General features: G+C 55.2%; 1 protein-coding gene across 2 annotated transcripts in view; it reads left to right on the top strand.

The window, feature by feature from the left end:
• The first annotated feature begins 752 nt into the window (after positions 1 to 752).
• IFFO2 (intermediate filament family orphan 2) overlaps positions 753 to 18413 on the top strand; it is a 46594-nt gene continuing 28933 nt past the window's right edge. For both annotated transcript variants that reach the window (XM_010997662.3, XM_064493994.1), the window contains exon 1: positions 753 to 1754. In XM_010997662.3, coding sequence (XP_010995964.3) covers positions 1096 to 1754 — 659 coding nt within the window. In that variant the 5' untranslated portion in view covers positions 753 to 1095. The remainder of the gene's footprint in view (positions 1755 to 18413) is intronic.

The raw sequence follows: 18413 nt of genomic DNA on the forward strand, positions 1-18413 counted from the left end.
CACCATCCGCGCTGCGCATCCTTGGGCCCGAGGACCAGCGAGCTTGGCATTGCCCAGGCTGATTTGGGGACGACAAGACCCGCAGTTAGAGGCGGGGGCAAGCGGTCGAGGAGCCCTCCAGGGTCCACCGCGTGGGGGACGTGCCGGCGGAAGCGCTGCCTTATCCTGGGAAGGTCGATCTAGGCCGCCCCAGGCTGGAGTGGGGGTGGGGTGCGGATGCACCTTCGGATGCTCTGATCCCCCCAGCCTTTCCAGGACGAGGTCTCCCTCACCCCGTGGGAATTTGGGGTCAGGGGACTTGGAGTGGGCTGGGAGAGAAGCGGAGCCTCCTTGTCAGAGGACGTGGGGGAGGGGGCTCCCTAAAGGGGGAAACAAGCGCTGCCGAGGCTGCCGGTCCCTTTAAGAGGCCGGGCTGGCTCTGCGGCGGTTCCACCTAACCGCGTGTCTGGTGCAGCTCTGCAGTCCTCATCCCGGGGCAAAGAATCGGAGCCGGACTGGGCGGCAGGACCTGGCGCAGGAGAGGGAGTGGCTCAAGCGGGAGCTGGGAGGAGCCAGAGCTGCAGACAGCAGGTCCACCGAGCAGAGAAAGCGGGGAGCCAGGGTGTGGGAGGAGCCAAGGGGCCGTGGGCTGGGCCGGGCGCTGCGGGCCTCGAGGGCGGGGCCTAGAGCTGCTGGAGCGCCGCAGAGGAAGGCGCGGTGGGCGGGGCGAGGATGGGGGCGGGGCCTGTGTCTGCAGTGGGCGGGGCCCGCCGCAGAGGGGCAGTGCCGGCGGAGAGTCCTCTACGCGCGGCTGCCGCGGCGCCTCCACAGCGTCTCTGACAGCCCCGGCGCCGGGACCCGCGACCCTCGCTACCTCGCGCCAGCCTCCGCGGCCTCCACCGCGGCCCGAGTCCATCCCTCGCCTCGGCGACCACATCCGGGGGCGGTCCGACTCGCCGTCGCCGCGGAGGCTGCATCTGGCGCGCATCTGGAACCACCCGGCCGGCCGCGCTGGAGCCCGCGCCCGCCCTGGCCCGGCCGCGCCGGGAGCCCTGCCCGGAGCTGGAGCCGCACCTGGAGCCGCGGGCCCGGGGCCCTGAGCCGCGCAGCCGGCGCATGGTGAATTCGCTGCTATTCGGGGAGATGGCCTTGGCCTTCGGCTGCCCGCCGAGTGGCGGCGGCGGCGGGAGCTGCCCCGGCGGGGGCGGCGGCGGCGGGGCCGGGCCAGGGCCATCTCCGGTGACGGCGGCGCTGCGGGATGACCTGGGCTCCAACATCCACCTCCTGAAGGGGCTCAACGTGCGTTTCCGCTGCTTCCTGGCCAAGGTGCACGAGCTGGAGCGGCGCAACCGGCTGCTGGAGAAGCAGCTGGAGCAGCAGCAGAGTGAGCGCGATCGGCGACTGCGCTACAAGACCTTCTCCCGCGAGCAGGCCGTGCAGACCGGGCCGGATCTGCTGCGGCCACCCGCGCCCGGCGGCGGGCACGGCATCGGCGCGGCGGCCGGCGCCAACGCCAACGCCGTGGCCCTGGGCGGCCTGCCTCCCGGCGGCGGCTCGCACCCGCAGCACTACGGCCGCCTGCCCGGGACCATCTGGAGCTACACGCAGGTGCGGCGCACGGGTGGTGGCGGCGTGGAGACCGTGCAGGGCCCCGGCGTGTCTTGGGTGCACCCCGACGGCGTGGGCGTGCAGATCGACACCATCACGCCCGAGATCCGCGCGCTCTACAACGTGCTGGCCAAGGTGAAACGCGAGCGCGACGAGTACAAGCGAAGGTGAGTGGGGGGCCGCCCCTCCCCCCCGCACTCCTGGGGAGAGGGCGTCCAGGTCCTGGCGACCGTGGAATGTATGCGTTCGGGAGAGGCCGGGGGAGGCCAGCTGATCCTAGCAGGTGGGCTAGAAGCTGTGTGTGCAGAGCGCCCTACACACGCTTGGAGAACTCAGTTATCCAGTTCCAAGAATGGGGGCGGGCGATGACTACGGTGGGGGACACCTCCATCCGTCATTGGACCAGGCACATTGTTTTCTAGGTGACATAATGACCATCGGTGTAAGTCTTTTATGTGATCTCATCCATCCTCAGGGCAACACAGAGCGTGCAGCATTCTTAACCTCTTTTGTGTATAAGAAAACCTAGGCACAGAGATGCAAGTGACTTGCCTGAGGCCGCTTGGCTAATAGGTGGTGAAGTCAGGATCTGAACTGGTGACTTTAACTACTCCTGGCCAGTCTGTCTTCCAGCTTCGGTATTTTCCTAAGGATGTAGTAGGTGGGCTCCCCTCCCTCAGTGCGTAAAAAGAAATAACTCTTAACTAACCCACTGGCTCTTTGTTCTTTGAGTTAAATGAGACGGTATGTTTGAAAATGAATGGGTATGTCCGCCGGGAACAAAGTCTGCTGTGTTGCTCCAGCTCTCTAAGGTCCAGTTGGCTGGGATGGATAACCAGCCCTACAACAGACTGGCCACAAGCTTTTAAAAACACCCTCCGTCACCCCTCTTCTTCCCACTCTCCAATTCTCATGGTTTTTTGGGTCCCAACAATCTGAGCCCTAAAGGCCGACAGGAGGAGATAACCTTGGGCTGGTAGCTGGGCACTGAATGGACCAGGACCACCATCTCTGGCTGGAGTGCGGCGCGGACTCCCTGCTAAACTGGCTAGCACATTCCTGCCTAGCCCAGATTCCCCAGCTGGGAAACTGACATTGCTTCCTGCCTGCAGTCTGGCTGACGGTATTGTCTGCTCGACTTTCCGATAAAGAGGAGAGGGGTCTGTTTCTAGTATCTCAAGCTTGGATGGGGGCAGGGCCCTCTGCTGTGACCAAGCATAAGCAACTCTGCACTGGATGCTGTGGCTCTGAACTCCTGGGCTTAGAGGATGCCCTGAGAAGGCTCTTTCCTTCTACTCCTTGAGTCCTGGTGCTCACATAAGCACAGAGAGCTGGGCATGCGTCTCCTTCCTTTTCTGCTCCTGGGCAGGCTGGCCACTGGGCAGGACTCAAGTGCCAGCTCTGGCACCTGCCAGTGAGAACCACCGGCTGAACCACTTGGAAGCCTGTTTGCTTATCAGAGAAATGGGAATAATAAAGGCCACCCACAGTTGGATAAGGGGAGAGTAGACCCGTGATACTTTTTGGAGGGTGTAAAGTAATCAAAAGTGATGTTATTAAAGATGATAGGCTCTTTGTCAGGCTGTCAGGGAGCAGATGCCTGGAGTCTTAGGCCTTTCATGCAGGGCCTGGCTTCCTAGGGGTAGGTCTTAGACCCCGCTGGGAGACTACTCTTCTCTGTTGATTCTCTCTTGAGGACTTGAGAATGGCCTGATGCCTGGTCATGGGGAGGCCACCTCTCTGCCCCTCGTGGGCAGCTTCCTTGAGGTGGGGCAGAGAAAGAGGCACTTGCTCTCGATGGTGAAACTCGGAGGGATGGGCCCTCCTGTCTGCCACTGTTGACTGTGTCGTCATGCCCCAAGCTCGCGCTGTGTTTGTTTTATTGTGTGTGTGCTTTTTGGACCTGGCTGCTAAGGAGATGGAAAAACCGTGCCCAGTCTTTAGAGGGAGATGGGTTGGCATTGAGCAATGCCCGGTTCCAGTTGCACCCAGGGTGTGGGGTGTGATGTCAGCTCTGGCGCTGGCCTGGAATGAGATGGGTGCTGCTGAGACAGGTGGAGTGTGGGTGTCTCTCTTCCCGCCCTTCTGAGGTGTCTGTGCCCCTTGTCTTCTCCCACTTTTTGTGTGAACTGGGGAGACGCATCTTTTCTGCAGTTGATTCAGGACTCAAGTTAGAGTTTTCCAAAGCAAATATACTACCCTTTTTAAGCCTCAGTTTCCCTATCTGTCAAGTGAGAGGAGGGTGGACTAGAACGCCCTGAAGGCAGAACCAAATGTGGAACTGTCATCTGTAATCCCAGTTCTAAGTGTCAGTGGATCAGAATAGCCCCATCAGCCACATTGATTGGATTTAGAATAGGTGACTGTTCTATATTTGAGCCTATAATCTAAATGTATACAAGTAACGTTCTGTTTTTACTTGTTTCTCTATTTGGGCTTCTCATAAGAATTTTCTTCTGGGAGGAGGGAAGGCATATGGTCAACTTTTTGAAAAGTTTAAAAGCCACTGGGCTAGATAACCTCAAAGGCTCTATCAGCCTTGACAATATATAAATCTGAGCTCCCAGACGGCTCCTGATCTGTTCATAGGAGAGTGAGACCAAGGTGGTTGCCTGGGCTCTTGGCCCCTGAAGGCTTCAGACCCTTCCAGGATGTCTAGCATGGAGCCCTAAGCAGCAACCAACAGAAGGAGCATGTGCTAGCAAAGGAAACTTCCAGGGTTTCCTCTGGTCTACCTGGAGGAACTTGCAGCCTTGGAGATCCTCACTTTGCTTCCCCAAAGGGCAACCCGGGATGTGTAGCTCAGTGGTCTCCAACTGGGGACTTTTTGGTTTTCATCTCCCTGAACTGTGGCTATATTCATGTACCACCATCTACATTATTACTTACATAGAATATATTAAACAGCTTTATTGAGGTATAATTTGCATATCATAAAATTCTCCCATTCTACGTGTCCAATTCAATAAATTTTAGTCAATCCACAGTGTTGTGCAACTATCACCACAATCCAGTTTTAGAACGCTTGCATCATCTCGAAAACATCCTTCATGCCCATTTGCAGTTAATCCCCATTCCCACCCCAGACCAGGCAAACACTGATCTGCTTTCTCTTTCTATAAATTTGCCTTTTCTGGACATTTCATATAGATGGAATCAGACAATATGTTGTCTTTTGTGTCTGGCTTTTTTCACTTAGATAATGTTGGTAAGGTTTGTCCACGCTTGTATCAGCAGTATGTTCCTTTATAATGCTGAGTAATATTCCACTATATGAATAGACCACATTTTGTTTTTCTGTTTACATACGCAGTCAATAAAACATCAATTTAAAAAGTCACCCACGTACCACCTCACATCATCTCATGTGCTGTCAGTGGTACAGGAGCCCCGATTTGGAAACACCAGCCCAAGCCAAAGCCCCTGGCCCTGCACACTCCTGCTTTGATTTCCCCTTGGTCCAATCAGCTCTGAGCTCTTTCCCATGAGGGAAATGTGGTCACTGAAACTGTAGCCGACGAGGTTGTCAAGTGTTGATTTGGAAACCAAAACAAACATCTCTACCCTGTCACCACCCAGTGTCACTGAAATATCCTGTTCTGAGTTTGCAAGTTTGGGGGCCTTTCCCTGGGAGATTCCTGCTGAATCTATCTGAACTTTAGATAAACAGCGAGTTTTTTGAATTTGCATCCTAGAGACCCAGACTCAGGTCTGGCTCTGCCATTAGGCACTGTGTGACCTCGGGCTAACTGCTGCCCTCTCTGAGCCTTAGGTCCTCCACCTATACACAACGGGCTTCCTTTAGATGATCCCTCTCAGCTCACTACGAATCGGTCTGTGACTTGGAGAGGCCCTGGTCAGGGCTGTGCTTTCTGCCTCCTGGGATGACAGTGTGGCCTTTCTTTGTTCTGGGCCTCCCCCTCTCCTGCCTCAGGCCGAGTGTGGTTTGGAATCAGCTGGTTTTGTCCCCACCCCTTGCAAGTTGCTGGGTGTCTGTGCCCCTGACTCAAGTCAACCTGAAAGTCTTGGTTTGTTTTCCCTGGAACTTCGTTTAAGAGCCAGGAGGGCCCACAGTGATCGTTTAGCTTGGCGGTTTTCAAGTAGGCTCTTTGAGGCCCAGAGCAGTGTGCTTTGGGGCGATTCTGGGGACGGGGGAGGGCGGAGCATGACGGATTTGGCCCACACCAAACAGCAGCTCCATTTTCATGACTCTCAGATTGATATTCTGAGGGAGATTCAATTAGAAAACAGGGTTCTACAGTTTAGAAGAAAAGAAAGAAAGAAATTGCTGATTCAGCTGAATACTTTCACTTTAGAGATGGGGAAACCGAGGCCCAGAGGGAGCTGATCTACAAAGCTGAGCTGGGTAGGACTTCTGCCTGCCATTGAGAGCTTTTCTCACTGCTCCAAGGTGTTGCCTGCATCATCTGCCTTCCTTTGGGGACTCGGCAGAATTCTTTCCACCTTTGTGTGTGTCTGCCTTTAAGCATTTTTTAAAAAGCTACTTTCAGGGATGGGAGGGACTTTTGTCACAGCTATTTCTGATCATGAGCCGGAAGGGGCTGAGCCGTTGGCCCGAATGGAGGACTCCAAAAAGGGTTGGTGGGGGAGCCAGCTGGAGTGTCCCCTGCCTTTTCCCATCACGCCCTGGGAGGCCCTTAAGCAGGTGGGTGCTGGCCCCTGAGTGCCCCAAAGCCACAAGACTGCTCCGGAAAGCTGCTTTGTTCCCTGCCACTTCCATTCTTTCTGAAGCTAGTGTTGATATGGATTCTTTATTTCTGATTTTCTTGGGAGGCTGCCTGGGTTGGTGGAAAAAGGGTTTGAATCCCAGCTCTGCCGCTCTCTGTGTGACTCTGGGCAATTGCTTGGCCTCTCTGAGCTGCCTGAGCCACTGCTTTCTGTAAAAGAGGGAGAATAACATTGCTCTTCTAGGGATGGGGAAGAAGTAAATGAGCTCATGTGTTAAGGCACCTAGGGCTTGTAGGCTCCCCGAAGAACCCCCACCCCAGCACAATGCCCCCCCCCCCACCCACGATGTCTGCTCCTTTCATTTACAAGGATTTCTCAGCACAGCGCTGGACTGCCCAACACATCCATTTCAGGACACGTTGCCGCTTTCTGTCCCGTGGATGGCGCCAGAGATGGTGCTGGGGGCGGAGGGAGAAAGGGCTGCTTCTTTGTGCAGCATCTAAGGAGGCTGTTCTTCCTAGTCTTAGTGGTTGATTTGTGCCTCCGGAAATCTCTGGCCACCCCCTGCCCTTTCCCCTAACCTCCTTTAAAAGAAACACACAACCGCCCCCCTCCATCTAGCTCCTCAGTATTCCAAAGTCTCTTGGCTAGACTGGCAGGCTCTTTGGGGACGCATTGGGGAGGGATTTTCCGAGCCTCAAGCTAGAGGGAGGGGAATGAGGTCCCAGAAAAGAAAAGGAAGCAGGAAACAGGGAGACAGCTGACGCTGAAGATTCCTTCTCCCAGGAATGTGAGGCGGGGCTTTTGCCTTGGCCACCGGATGCGAGGCCCCTGGGCCCCCACTAGCGTGTGCGCGCGCGCGCGCACGCGCAAGCACACACACACACACACACACACACACACACACACACACACACACACACACACACACACACAATCGCATGCACATGCGCACTCAGGCTCTCTCGCCAAGCCCATGCCCACATCCCCACACGTGTCACTGTTTGAAGGACATAGAAGGGTAGACCCAGAACATGAACACATCCTTTGCTGCTAGGAGGTGTGGGGCCTTCCAGGGAATTGATTTAAACTGTGCCATGTATCAGTGATACCGGCGCCTGTGGACTTTGCATGCGGAGTCCTGGCTTTTGATCCCGTTGATGAGATGCAGCCGGGCTGGCCCTCTATTTAGTTCCCATGTCATTAGAGGCTGGAGGCCCGGGACAGGGAAGAAGGCAGCCCTGTTGTCCCCTGTGCTCAGGAGCAGGATGTGTTGCTATTCCCTGACGGTCTTCCGTTGGGCATTCCTGAGCATCCACTACCTCGCCCATCACAGCCCCCTACACCCTGAATCATAATTGACTAGTATGTGTCTGCTCCCTCCACTGACCGTAAGCCCTGCGGGGGGCCGCCTCCGGTCTGTCTTCTTTGTCATGTACTCGCAGAGGCCAGCCAGGGCCTGGCCGGAGTCCATGCTGAGCCAGTACTTGTGCAGTGAGGAGGGCTCTGTGGCTGGCTGCTGCGTGCTGGTAGGCCCCAGTGGGGCAGGGTTGACACTGATGACCCCCACACATGGGCTCTACACCTGGAGACTTGCAGCTGGTGGAGGGAGCAGTCTGGACTTGGAGTCAGGAGATACATGCTCCCATCCCGACACATCAGTTCAACAAGTCTGAATGAATACCGGTCTCCTGGTGCCAGATGCTGGATCCCTAGCTCAGAAGTTAAAAGCTGAGCAAGCTTAGGCTAGTCGCTTTGCCTCTCTGGGTCTCAGTTTCCTCATCTGGAAAAGGGGGATGCTGAGATCTGTGTCCCGACATTGTGGGAGCAGTTAATGGGCTCACAGAGCTACAGCATTTTGTAGATGGTGAAGTTACAAGAGTTACACGGCCAGATTTCACAGGGCAAAAGGGTGAGTGCTCTAAGAGGTAAGCAATGCTGGCCGGCTTTGTGAGGTGGACAGAAGTCAAGAATCAGTCTAGGAGCTGGAGGGAGGGTGGTCCATGACCTGGCTGGCAGCAGCTGGGGGTTGTGCAGCCTCTGTTCATGGCTGGCCGTGAAGTGCTTAGAAGACCCCAGGCCAGGTGAGAGGCTGGTGAAGATTTCTGGTGCTACTGCCTGCCTGCCAAACAGGGCAGTGCCCTCCCACTCTCAGCCCCTCCGTGGGCACCTGTGCTTGGCTTCCTGGGCAGGATGTGGTTTCCTTATCTAGTTCGTGGTACAGGAGTAGTTGTCACCCAGTTTAAGCTGGCACATGCTTCTGGTTCCCTTGAGGGCCTGTGGCCTGGCCGAGCCCCCTGGGGTGTGGCAGGGGGGCAGCTAGAGCCCTGTGGAGTCTGGGTTGTGGTCCTGGCTTGCCTGTGGTGTGATCTGAGCTTCCTGCTGCCCACCTGGGAATGGGGAAGGTGGGAAGACGGACTTACTCAGTGCCCTAGGAAGTTGCTTGTCCCTGTAACTTTATGTGTGATTTGGATTCTGTGTAAGCTGCTTAATCTCTTGCACCTTAATGTGTTGCCCTGTAAAATGGGGGTAAGATTTCTCATGAGTTCTGCTTCACAGGGTTGATGTAAAAATCGTTTGAGATAGTGGAGTGTGAAAACATTTGAAAAAAGGTTTAAAAATAGTCATAGTGACTTAATAGCCACTGTTAATTGAGTACCTACTATGTACTAAGCTCTGTGATGACTTCTTTAAATAAATGAGATTTAATTATTAGAGCAATCCTGAGAGGTGGGAAATCGATTCTGCTCATTTTACAGATGAGAGGTTCAGAAAGGTGAAGAAATCTGCCCCAGATCTTGCAATGAGTCCATCAAATTGGCTAAAGAAATAAAATAAGAAATTAAAAATCATGGAGGGAAATACTGTTATCAACAAAACAAACAGAAAGACTTGAAAACCAGTGAAATGAAAGTTTCAGAAATAAAAAATATATAGCTTTTGAAATGACCAACTCAATAGATATGTTACACAACACACTACACATAGCTGGAGAGAAATACTGAGCTAGAAAAATGGTCTCCTGGGTCTCCAGACTCCGAGTCCAGTGCTCTTCCCAGGGGAGGTGCAGGCTGGCCTTGCCTCATGCCGCCTGAGGGCTGGTGAAGGCTGGCACAGGGTGGAGGAGGCGGGCGGGAGGAAGGCTGAGGTGTGGGTCTCCCCCGGTGCCTGTCACAATATTGCTGCGGTGGTGGCAGAACAGGAGGTGGCTGCTGTGCAGGGAAGACTTCCTGCTGTGACTTTACGGTGATTGTTTCTTGGGAAGCCAGTGAATCACTGGCAGCGGGAGGCAAATGAGCCTCCTGAGCCACCACAGAGGGTGGTCCAGCCCCCCTGCTCTTTGAAGACTGGACTCTGGGTGAGGGGAGTTGCTAGGTTGGCACCCCTGGGCTGGTGGGCCTGGCAGGGGAAGGGATGGCAAGCAGGGAACACGAATTATTACTGAGGCTCAGAGAGGAAAATTAACGCTCTGAGTCACACAGCAAAAGCTAGGGCTGGATGTGGGTCTCAGACTCGAAGTTTTAATGCTTCTTCTGTCCCACCCAGCACCTACGTGCTCCCAGGGCAGTGTCAGGGGTTCTCACCACCTGATGACAAGCTGGAGAGAGCAGAGGGCATTCTGATGGCTGGAGGGAAGCTGGCCTCCACCCTGGGCCCATGCCTTCCTAACTTTTGCTTTCAGTTGGTGGCGTGAACTTTGCCAACAGTACAGGGAACTTATTACAGTCACGCCGTGCCTCTCATTGGGGAAGAGGAGACTCCTGGGTGTGGGTGTCTGAGAAGCCAAGGTGCCCTTCTCTGGACAGTGGCTGGACACCACCTTGTGCCAGGCCCCACGCTGGACACTGGGGTGAAGCAGACACAGCCCCTGCCCTCAGGAGCCCAGAGTCTGGGGACGGAGGCAAATGTGACAATGCCATGTGACAAGTACCTGCCCAAGTAATGCCTGTGCAGACTACGGGCACAATAAGTATTAATTAGTTAATTAAAAAATCTTTATATACCATTTACTGTTTGCCAGGCTCCATTCAAAGCAGTTTACCAACATTTAATTCATGCCATCTCGTAATAACCTTATGAGTTGGGTACTATCATTAGCCCATTTTAGAGATGCTGAAACTGAGCCTTTGAGACATTGAAGGAAGCCTGGTCAAGACAGGAAGCAGCAAGCCAGGATTCAAACCCAGGAAGTCAGGCTCCAGATCCAACCTTGCATTCTATGTGGTTGGTCCCCAGGAAGGGGCATGTCCGTTGCAAGCAGCTTTCCTGCTCTGAGCCTCAGTTTTCCCTTTTGTGAAATGGGGGTAATAAATCTGACTCCCATGGAGCCATTTGGAAGATTAAATGAAGTGCACGGAAGTGTTTTATAAACTGTTGAGTGCAGTGCCCGGAGTGACTAAGTGATGGGAAGCTCTAGGCCCCACTCACACTGCTGTTTCTTCTGCCCATGCGACCTGGGGCTACTCAAAGTTCCATGAGATGTCTTGTCCTCCCCTTGCCTTTATAGTCACGTCTCCCCGGGATCCCAGGACAAGCGGGGATGGGGTTGCTGGACAGAAACCTGTGAAACTAGCTAGTCAGCTCAGAGCAGAGTGTTTGTGTGGAACTTGGAAAGTGGGAAGAGAGGAATCCAAGAGTGTGCCTACAACCTATCAGCTCTGTGACCTTGAGAAAGTCCTCTCTTCCTTATCTGCAAAATGGAGATGGGTAGACATAGTACACGGGTAGCCCTGGACCCTGGCCCGGCAGAGCTGGGCGGGGCCTGTCTCCGAGCTGTCTCCGAGATGCTTGCTCAGCGTGCTCTGGCCTGTGTGCGCTGACTTCGGGATGTGCAGTTGAACCCAGCTCCCCCCACCCTACCCCGCTCATCTGCCACCCGATGGAGAGACACCCCCGCAGTAGAGACACTGCCTCCCACCCTCTTAATTGGCCATTTTTATTACTTGGGTTATTTAAGAAGGTTCTTGGCTCGCTGCCCCCTGTTTGCCGTCTAGGGGGAGGGAAAGAGCTGCTGGTCTAAGTGGACCTTGGGAAATTCCCTGGCGGACAGGCTCCTCTTTGGGCAGGGTTGGGACATCTTCCCAGGGCCCATCGGCACCCCCTTTTTACCCTGGCCTGCCTTGGTAATGGGCAGAAGGCCATCTAGGGGCAGGGGAGGGGGCAGGTAATAAAGAGAGACTGTAATAAATTGGGGAAAGCTTGTTGCGAAGTCAGAAAACAGGACCAGAGAGGGCGCCTTGGAGCACTGGGTGCAACCCTGGAGGGAACCCTGTAGTGCTCTGAATCCAGGGATTCTGGAAGGTACCTGAGCCAGCTTAGGGCCAGTCAAGGAAGGCTTCCTGGAGGAGGCATCACTTGAGTTGTATTTTGAAGGTCCAGTAAGAGTGGAAGAGAAGAGGAAGGGGTGCTCCAGGTAGAGAGAATAGCTTGTGCAAAGGCCTGGAGGTGACACTGCCCTGCTGGTGCACAGCCTGCTCCCAGGCCCAGGCTGGAGTCTGGACACAGCCAGTGCCTGACCCACCTGCCCTTTCTTCTCCCTCTCGGCCCTTCCCTTTCCCCTCCCTTCCTCCCTCCTCGGGGCCTTCTTGGCTCTCTGTTCTGATTTGCTGCCTCTTATCCTATCTCCTCACTTTTTCCCTTCTTTCTTGTTTTGGTCTCTGTTCCCTGTGGCTGGCTCTCTCACCCCTGCCCTGTCCCCCATCAGAAGCAGGGGATGGTGGTGAAAGGGTGCTGTCTCCCATCCCTCTGCCCAGTGCCAGGCTTCAGTAGGGGATTCTTTGCCGCTGGGGCTTTGTGGGCCCGTGTGTGAGCATTTGTCTGGGAGCCTCTGTCTAGCCCTGTAGACTTGGAGCTCCCGCGGGTCAGGACCCTACCTCTGTCACCCCAGACCCCTTGTACTGCAGGGGGCTGGGGTCTTGACGTCATCGTGGTGGGCAGGGGAAGTTGCCTGGTAAGAGAGAGAGCTTCCAGGTTAGAGGTCAATGCCAGGGCTTCCCTGGCCCCATCAAGATCTGGGGTTAGGATTCGGCATGCACAGGGGACTGGGGCTGGGGAGGGTAGGCTGCTCATCTCGCCTCTCCCATTGGACCATCCTGCCTGCCCCTTCTCCCTCACAGCTGTGACGTCCTCTTCACTCCCAGTGCGCCCAGAGGGTTTGAGGCTCTCTCTGAGGTCAGTTAATCCATCCCCTGCTTCCAGGTGACATCATTCTCTGTCATTCCAGATGAGTAGATGTGCCTGGTGTCCTTTGAAGAAGACCTTCTAAGAGTTTCTCCATCAGTGTTTTGTATTTTTCTCTCTACCTGCATTTGCATACCCATGACCATTTTACAGATGAGAAAACTGAGGCCCAGAGAAGGAGAGTTAACTCCCTTGATGTCACACAGCAGAGGAGGGGAGGGAACCCAGATCCCCTAAATAGGGTTCCTTTGAAACCCTTGGCCTAAGAGATTATTCTGGAGGCTGTAGTCCTTTAAGAAGGGGTTTGGAAAACTCCCAGAGGCCAGGGGACTTAGATTGAAGAGGCCTTGGAGCCTGTCAAGGGGAGCCCACGGAGACTGAGCACTGGCCCTTGACCAGACATCCGGGTCCTCGGTGCCACAGAGGAGGCTCTCTGGGCCTACAAAAGAGACATCTGAGGTCGCCTTGGGTCACTTCCCTGGCCTCAGCCTGGCACTGGGGCCTTGGGGTGTTGACTGACTAACTGACCTACCGTCTTCTTCTGCCAGCCCTGGGTCAGCTGGGTCTTTTTTCTGTGCCCAGGTTCCCTCTTGCATAAAATGGGATAATGAGACCCACAGAGTTGCTGATAGGCCTCGCCCAGTGAGGGCCATTCCCATCCCCTTTCCTCTGGGGTGAGCCCTGGAGTTGGAGGTCTGAGAACTTTGCCCACAGGGAGGAGTTGGGTGAACTGTAAAGGCTGATCCCCCGGTTCCCACAAAGACCTTGTTTCCTGAGTCCCCATTCCAGGGCTGTGGCCTGACAAATAATATGTTGGGATTTATCTAGTTTTATATGGAAAGTCTTAATATGACATCGCAACTGGTTTGACATTTGCCTTTAAAGAAAATACTGACACTGAAAAAATCAGGACTTTTCCAAGCTGGGAAAACGAGGCCGGAGCTCACCAAGCTACTGACGGAGCCAGGATTAACCTACTGTCACGTTCAGGGGAGCCTCAACTCCTAGGTTGTCCCTTAAGGCATAATCTATCCACAGGGAGTTTAAAAAGAAATTGTTCACTCTTCTTTGGTTGCATTGATGGCTTGATCAGGGCCTTCACTTGGGTGGGAGCTCTGACCCTGGAGTGAGACTCCCTGGTTTGCATCACCACCCTGAGCCTCAGTTCTCTCATCTGTAAAATGGGAATGACAACCTTCGCTCACAGGTTGCAGCAAGGATGCAGTGAGAGAGTGCACGCTGAGTGCTCAGTGTGGTGCTAGCCCCAGAGCTATTATCACTCTGTCCCTTCTGTCCCAGCCTGGCCCTCCTCAGCCGCCGGGCCTCCATACAGTGAGAACTGCCTATTCCTTCCCCCTTCCGGCTGCAGAGTGGCCATGGTGTTTGGAGCACTTCCTTTCCCCAGCAAAGCCGCCTGCTTGGCCAGCGAGGAGGAGGTTACATCCCTTCTTGTCCCTAGCAGACTGTCAGCGCAGGGTCACCGGTAGGGCAAGACCTAGCATTCGAGGCTGTGGCCAGCACAGTGTGTCGCCTGGAGCCTGTGGCTTCCAGTGGCCTGGTTGGAGAGTGGTCCTGAATGGAGAGTTTCTCTTTATCCCTGCCTCCCTGGGGTTGGGGGGACCTCTAAGTCCCAGCATCCTTGTGTGGATACGGAGGCAGCCACAGGAGGTCACATCCCTGGCCTGAGGTCTCACCGTGAGACAGGGGCAGAACTGAGATTCGAACCTAAGTCTGGTGGACTCTTCCAGGTGTCTCTTGCCACACTTGGCAGGCTCAGTATCCCAGGCTAAGGAATGGGCTGCACGTTCCAGGCCCTGGTCCTTGGGCTGAGATACAGGGGTTCAAGTCCTGTCGTGCCCCCTGGCAGTCAGCAGGGCAGCTGTTTTTCCTTCTGGGTCTCTGTCGGGCCATGGGAGAACGGCTTCCAGGGTCCTGTCCAGCCCACAGACTGTCTGTGCAAGGCCTTGTGGGTGAAGCGCTTGCTCCCAGACCTTGGCAGAGGGGTGATGTCGAAGGCCGTCTTGGCATTGTTTTTCAGGGTTGACGTCAGGGCAGCTGGTTTAGGGTTTCGTCTCTGAGACAAAGGCTGCTTTGTACCTTCTGCTCGGTTTAACTACAGACACATCACCCCCACCCAAGGTGGGAAACAAGGTGAAAGGGATTGCAGGACCCAAGCAGAGAAGCCTCCGAGGCTTGGCGCCCCCTCAGCTCCTCCAGGAATGAAGTCAGGATCTCATAACCCCATAATACTCATCTCCCTGCTTCTCAAGGGAGCACATCCCATGTGCCCAATGCAGCGCAGAACATCACAGACCTGTTCTCTTGAACCTCACGATACTCTTGAAGGGTAGCTGTGGTTATCCCCACTGTAGAGATGAGGAAACTGAGTCTTGGCAGGTGAAATGACTTGTTACTTGTCATAGCTGGAAAGTGGTAGAGCTGGTATGTGAACTTGGGTCTTAAAAGATCCTCCCTGGGTTCCACTGCTGCTGAGTCTCATTTCAAACCCAGCCTTGGGAGGATGCTTCAGGAAGGGGAGGCGCCCTGGGGGAAGGCTGGAGCAGAAAAGTTTTGTGGCTTTGGGAATGTTGCATATATAAGTATTGTATGTAGGTGTGTACACATCTGTGTACAAGTTAGAGAAGGGGGTTGGATGCTGGAGGGTCACAGGAAGGTGATTCCAGGAGGCCTTGTGGGTAAGTGGAAGGAATCATTCCAGGGGACACCTCGGATGCTGTGCTTTTCTTTTTCAGGACTTACCCCACTTGATCATTCATTCATCATCCATTCATCTATCCATCCATCTATCTCCCCCCATCCATCCATCCATCCACCCATCTATCCATCCATCCATCCATTCATCCATCCATCTATCCATCCATCCATCCATCCATCCTTCCATCCATCCATCCATCCATTTTCAAGGCCCCTCTGCTTGGCCCTATGATTGGGCCTGGGGAATGGTGCTGCATGAACTTGAAAGGCAGACGCCTGTCCCTAGCGAGCTCGCCTAATGACTATTAAATCAAAGCTGCAAGAGTCCTTAGAGATACTCAGTTTCTACCCCAACACACACTTTTCAGAGAGATAGTGACTTGCTGAAGTCCCAACAAGTTGGCAGCAGACCTAGGACTCAGAACCAGGTCCGCGGACCCCAGCCCATGTCCTCCCACCTCTCCTGTGCTGCCAGCTGCCTCCGGTCCTGGCTGACAGCCTTCCCACCCAGCCCTTCCCTCCTTGGCTCTTTTGGTGTGTTTTGGGGCTTTTCTGGAGCCCTCTGCAGCCTCTGTCCCAGGGGATTTCCAGAGATACTGGTTGGACCAGCGTGCAGGCCCCAGACCGGAGTCGAGCCTGGCTGTGCTCCACCCTGAGGTGACACCATTGTCCATTTGGAAAGTCAGTTTGGCTGGGCACCTGAGAGCAGAGAATCTGAGGCCTTCTTTGCTTGTGGACACCAGCTTGCTGTCCCCAGAGGGGCTCCAGAGGTCATCAGTTCCTCCCTTGCCTTGAGGGTGGGACCTTTGCAAATCCCACATAAAGATTTTACTGTCTTCAAGGGCATTCCAGAGCCTTGTAGATGTGCCTTCTAGTGTCCTTGTCACCTTTTCTGTTGGGAGATGCGTACTAGTCTCTAGCCATGATCCCATATGCTGCATTTCCCCTTGTTTAGCCTCCCACAGGGTAGGGGAATGGGTGGAGCTCAACTGCCGGGTGAAGACTCTTTCCAAGTTCTCAAGGCAGCACCAGTCCTCCTCTGAACCCCAGAAGCTTACCTTCTTCCTGCCCGGGGTCCCTCTTGACTCATGCACGCTCCTTGAGACGTGTAGAAAGGATCTGCCCAGGCGGTCTAGGATTCCACAAGTTCCCGGGGACAGGGGCACATTCCTTCTCCCAGAGCCATGGAGCCCTCTGAGTGGGAAGTGGCCCTGGGGCCCAGGGATCACCCAGGCCCCACCTTTCCTGATGGGGAAACTGAGGCCCAGAGAGATTGAGCACCCTGCCTGCAGCCATTCAGCCAGCCTGGTGGAGTTGGGTCTCCTCCTTCACAGGGCAGTGCTGATGCTGGCGTTCGGGCAGGGGAGTGGCTTTTCTAGCCTGATAGAAGTAGCCGGTGGCCTTCGGACCTGGCAGTCCCTGCCCCAGATGGGTGTCCTGGAAATAAGGCAGCTGGCCCCACGTGGCTCCACAGGGTTCCCGGGCCAGGAACCAGCACCCTCCCTGCTCACCCTCTGGGTTGGCAGATTCCAGGCCTGCCCTCGGAGCTGAGTGCTGACACCTCCTCCACACCCACCTGTCCCATGGTCCCTCTCAATCCACCTCCTCCCTGGCTCCCTTTTGGCCCCTGGGAGGCCCCTCACCTCCAAGGGTGGAGGGCAGGAGACCTGAGTGTATAACAGTGATTAAGTGGCCAGGGGGACCCTGACTTCTGTGGCTGGGGCAGGAAGAGGTTAAGCAGCTCTGCCTGCTGGGGCAGGACTCCCAGCCAGTGTTCTGGCCCCTCAGGCCAACCAGGCCATCTGGCTTGGCAGACGTCACACTAAGTTCCATCTGTCCCAAGGCAAAGTCACCAGGAGGAGGCCGCCTGCTGCCTTTGTGGGCCTGCTGGGGTGGGCGTGGACTGGCCGTCTGTCCCTAGGAGGCCAGGCTAGTTGGGAAGGGGCCCTCCGCTGGCAGGCTGCCCAGGGGGTGGCTGGCTGAGGGAGAGCCTGAGCTCCCAGGGCTGGGCAGAGCTTCCCTGTGCAGATGGGGCCCGAGACATCCTGGGACGCGGGCAAAACAAGCCTCGCACCCAGGCCCTGTGAGCTGCTCTGCCCTGTGGCTCCACTCACAAGCTCATTCAGTCATTCATCCAGTGTATAAATACCAGTTCAGGGCCTGCATGTGCTGGGTACTTGTAGATTCGGATGCTAGACAGTGCCTCAGTCTCAGTATGGGGGAGAGGGACCCAGGGAATGAAGCATCCAAGGGCAGAATGGCACATCTTGACCAAGCCCAGGACCCTGGACCCTAGAACAACCCCCGCACCCCCAGCAGCTGGGACTGGGTCCTGCTTGCTAAGATGAGCAAAATAACATTAGATGCTTGGTGATCGTGATCTTGTATAATCTTCACAACCCAAGGAGGTAGGTACTATTGTCGCCCCCATTTTACAGATGAGGTAAATGAGGCTCAGAGAGGTCAAGTCACTTACCGGGCCACCAGCTGGGGCATGGCTGAGTCTGTCTCTCTGATGCCAAAGTGTTTTGAGATAAGAGGCAGCAGGACTGCGTGTGTGGCCTCACCCCTTCCTGCAGGCCACTCCTCGTTCCTCTTCTTGGACCATCTCCTTTTGGCTTCTGGCTGAGTCCAGGGATTGTGTGGCTGAAGGACCAAGTCTCAGTGGGGAGAGAAGCCTTAATTGGGTTTGAGTTAGAAGGGAATCTCTGCTGGCTCCTTGTCAGGGCTGGGGTTGGTGACCCTCTGCCTCACCCTGGGCTGGGCACCTCGCAGGATGCGGGCAGCTTGGAGGACTGGAGGATCTCCAGTGTCTGCAGGACAACCTGCCCATCTGAGAGCCCTGGGGGCTGGGCCAGGCCTTGGAGACCCTCACTTCCAAAGCTATACTGGCAGCCCGGGGTGAGGCCTCTGCACATCACTCTTATAGTTTGGAGGTGATTCACTTGGAGTCCATCCTGACCCCTGGGAGACTGAGGTCCACACTCCCTGACCTTCTCCCTCCCTGACCTTCTCCCTCCCTCTAAGAGGCCACCTGGCACAGAGAAGGGAGCATCAGCTTTTGGATCAGAGAGACCCGTGTTCTATTCCAGTATCTGCTGCTTTATTAAGGTGAGCAGAGGCAGGCAAGTCTGGTGATTATGAGTTTGAACTCTGGAGCCAGACTGCCTAGATTTAAGTCCTGGTTCCACTACTTCTGAGCCCTGGGACCTTGTACAAATTGCTTCACTTCCCTGGACCTC

Source organism: Camelus dromedarius, chromosome 14 (genome assembly GCF_036321535.1).
Source record: "Camelus dromedarius isolate mCamDro1 chromosome 14, mCamDro1.pat, whole genome shotgun sequence".
NCBI classification, from domain to species: domain Eukaryota; kingdom Metazoa; phylum Chordata; class Mammalia; order Artiodactyla; family Camelidae; genus Camelus; species Camelus dromedarius.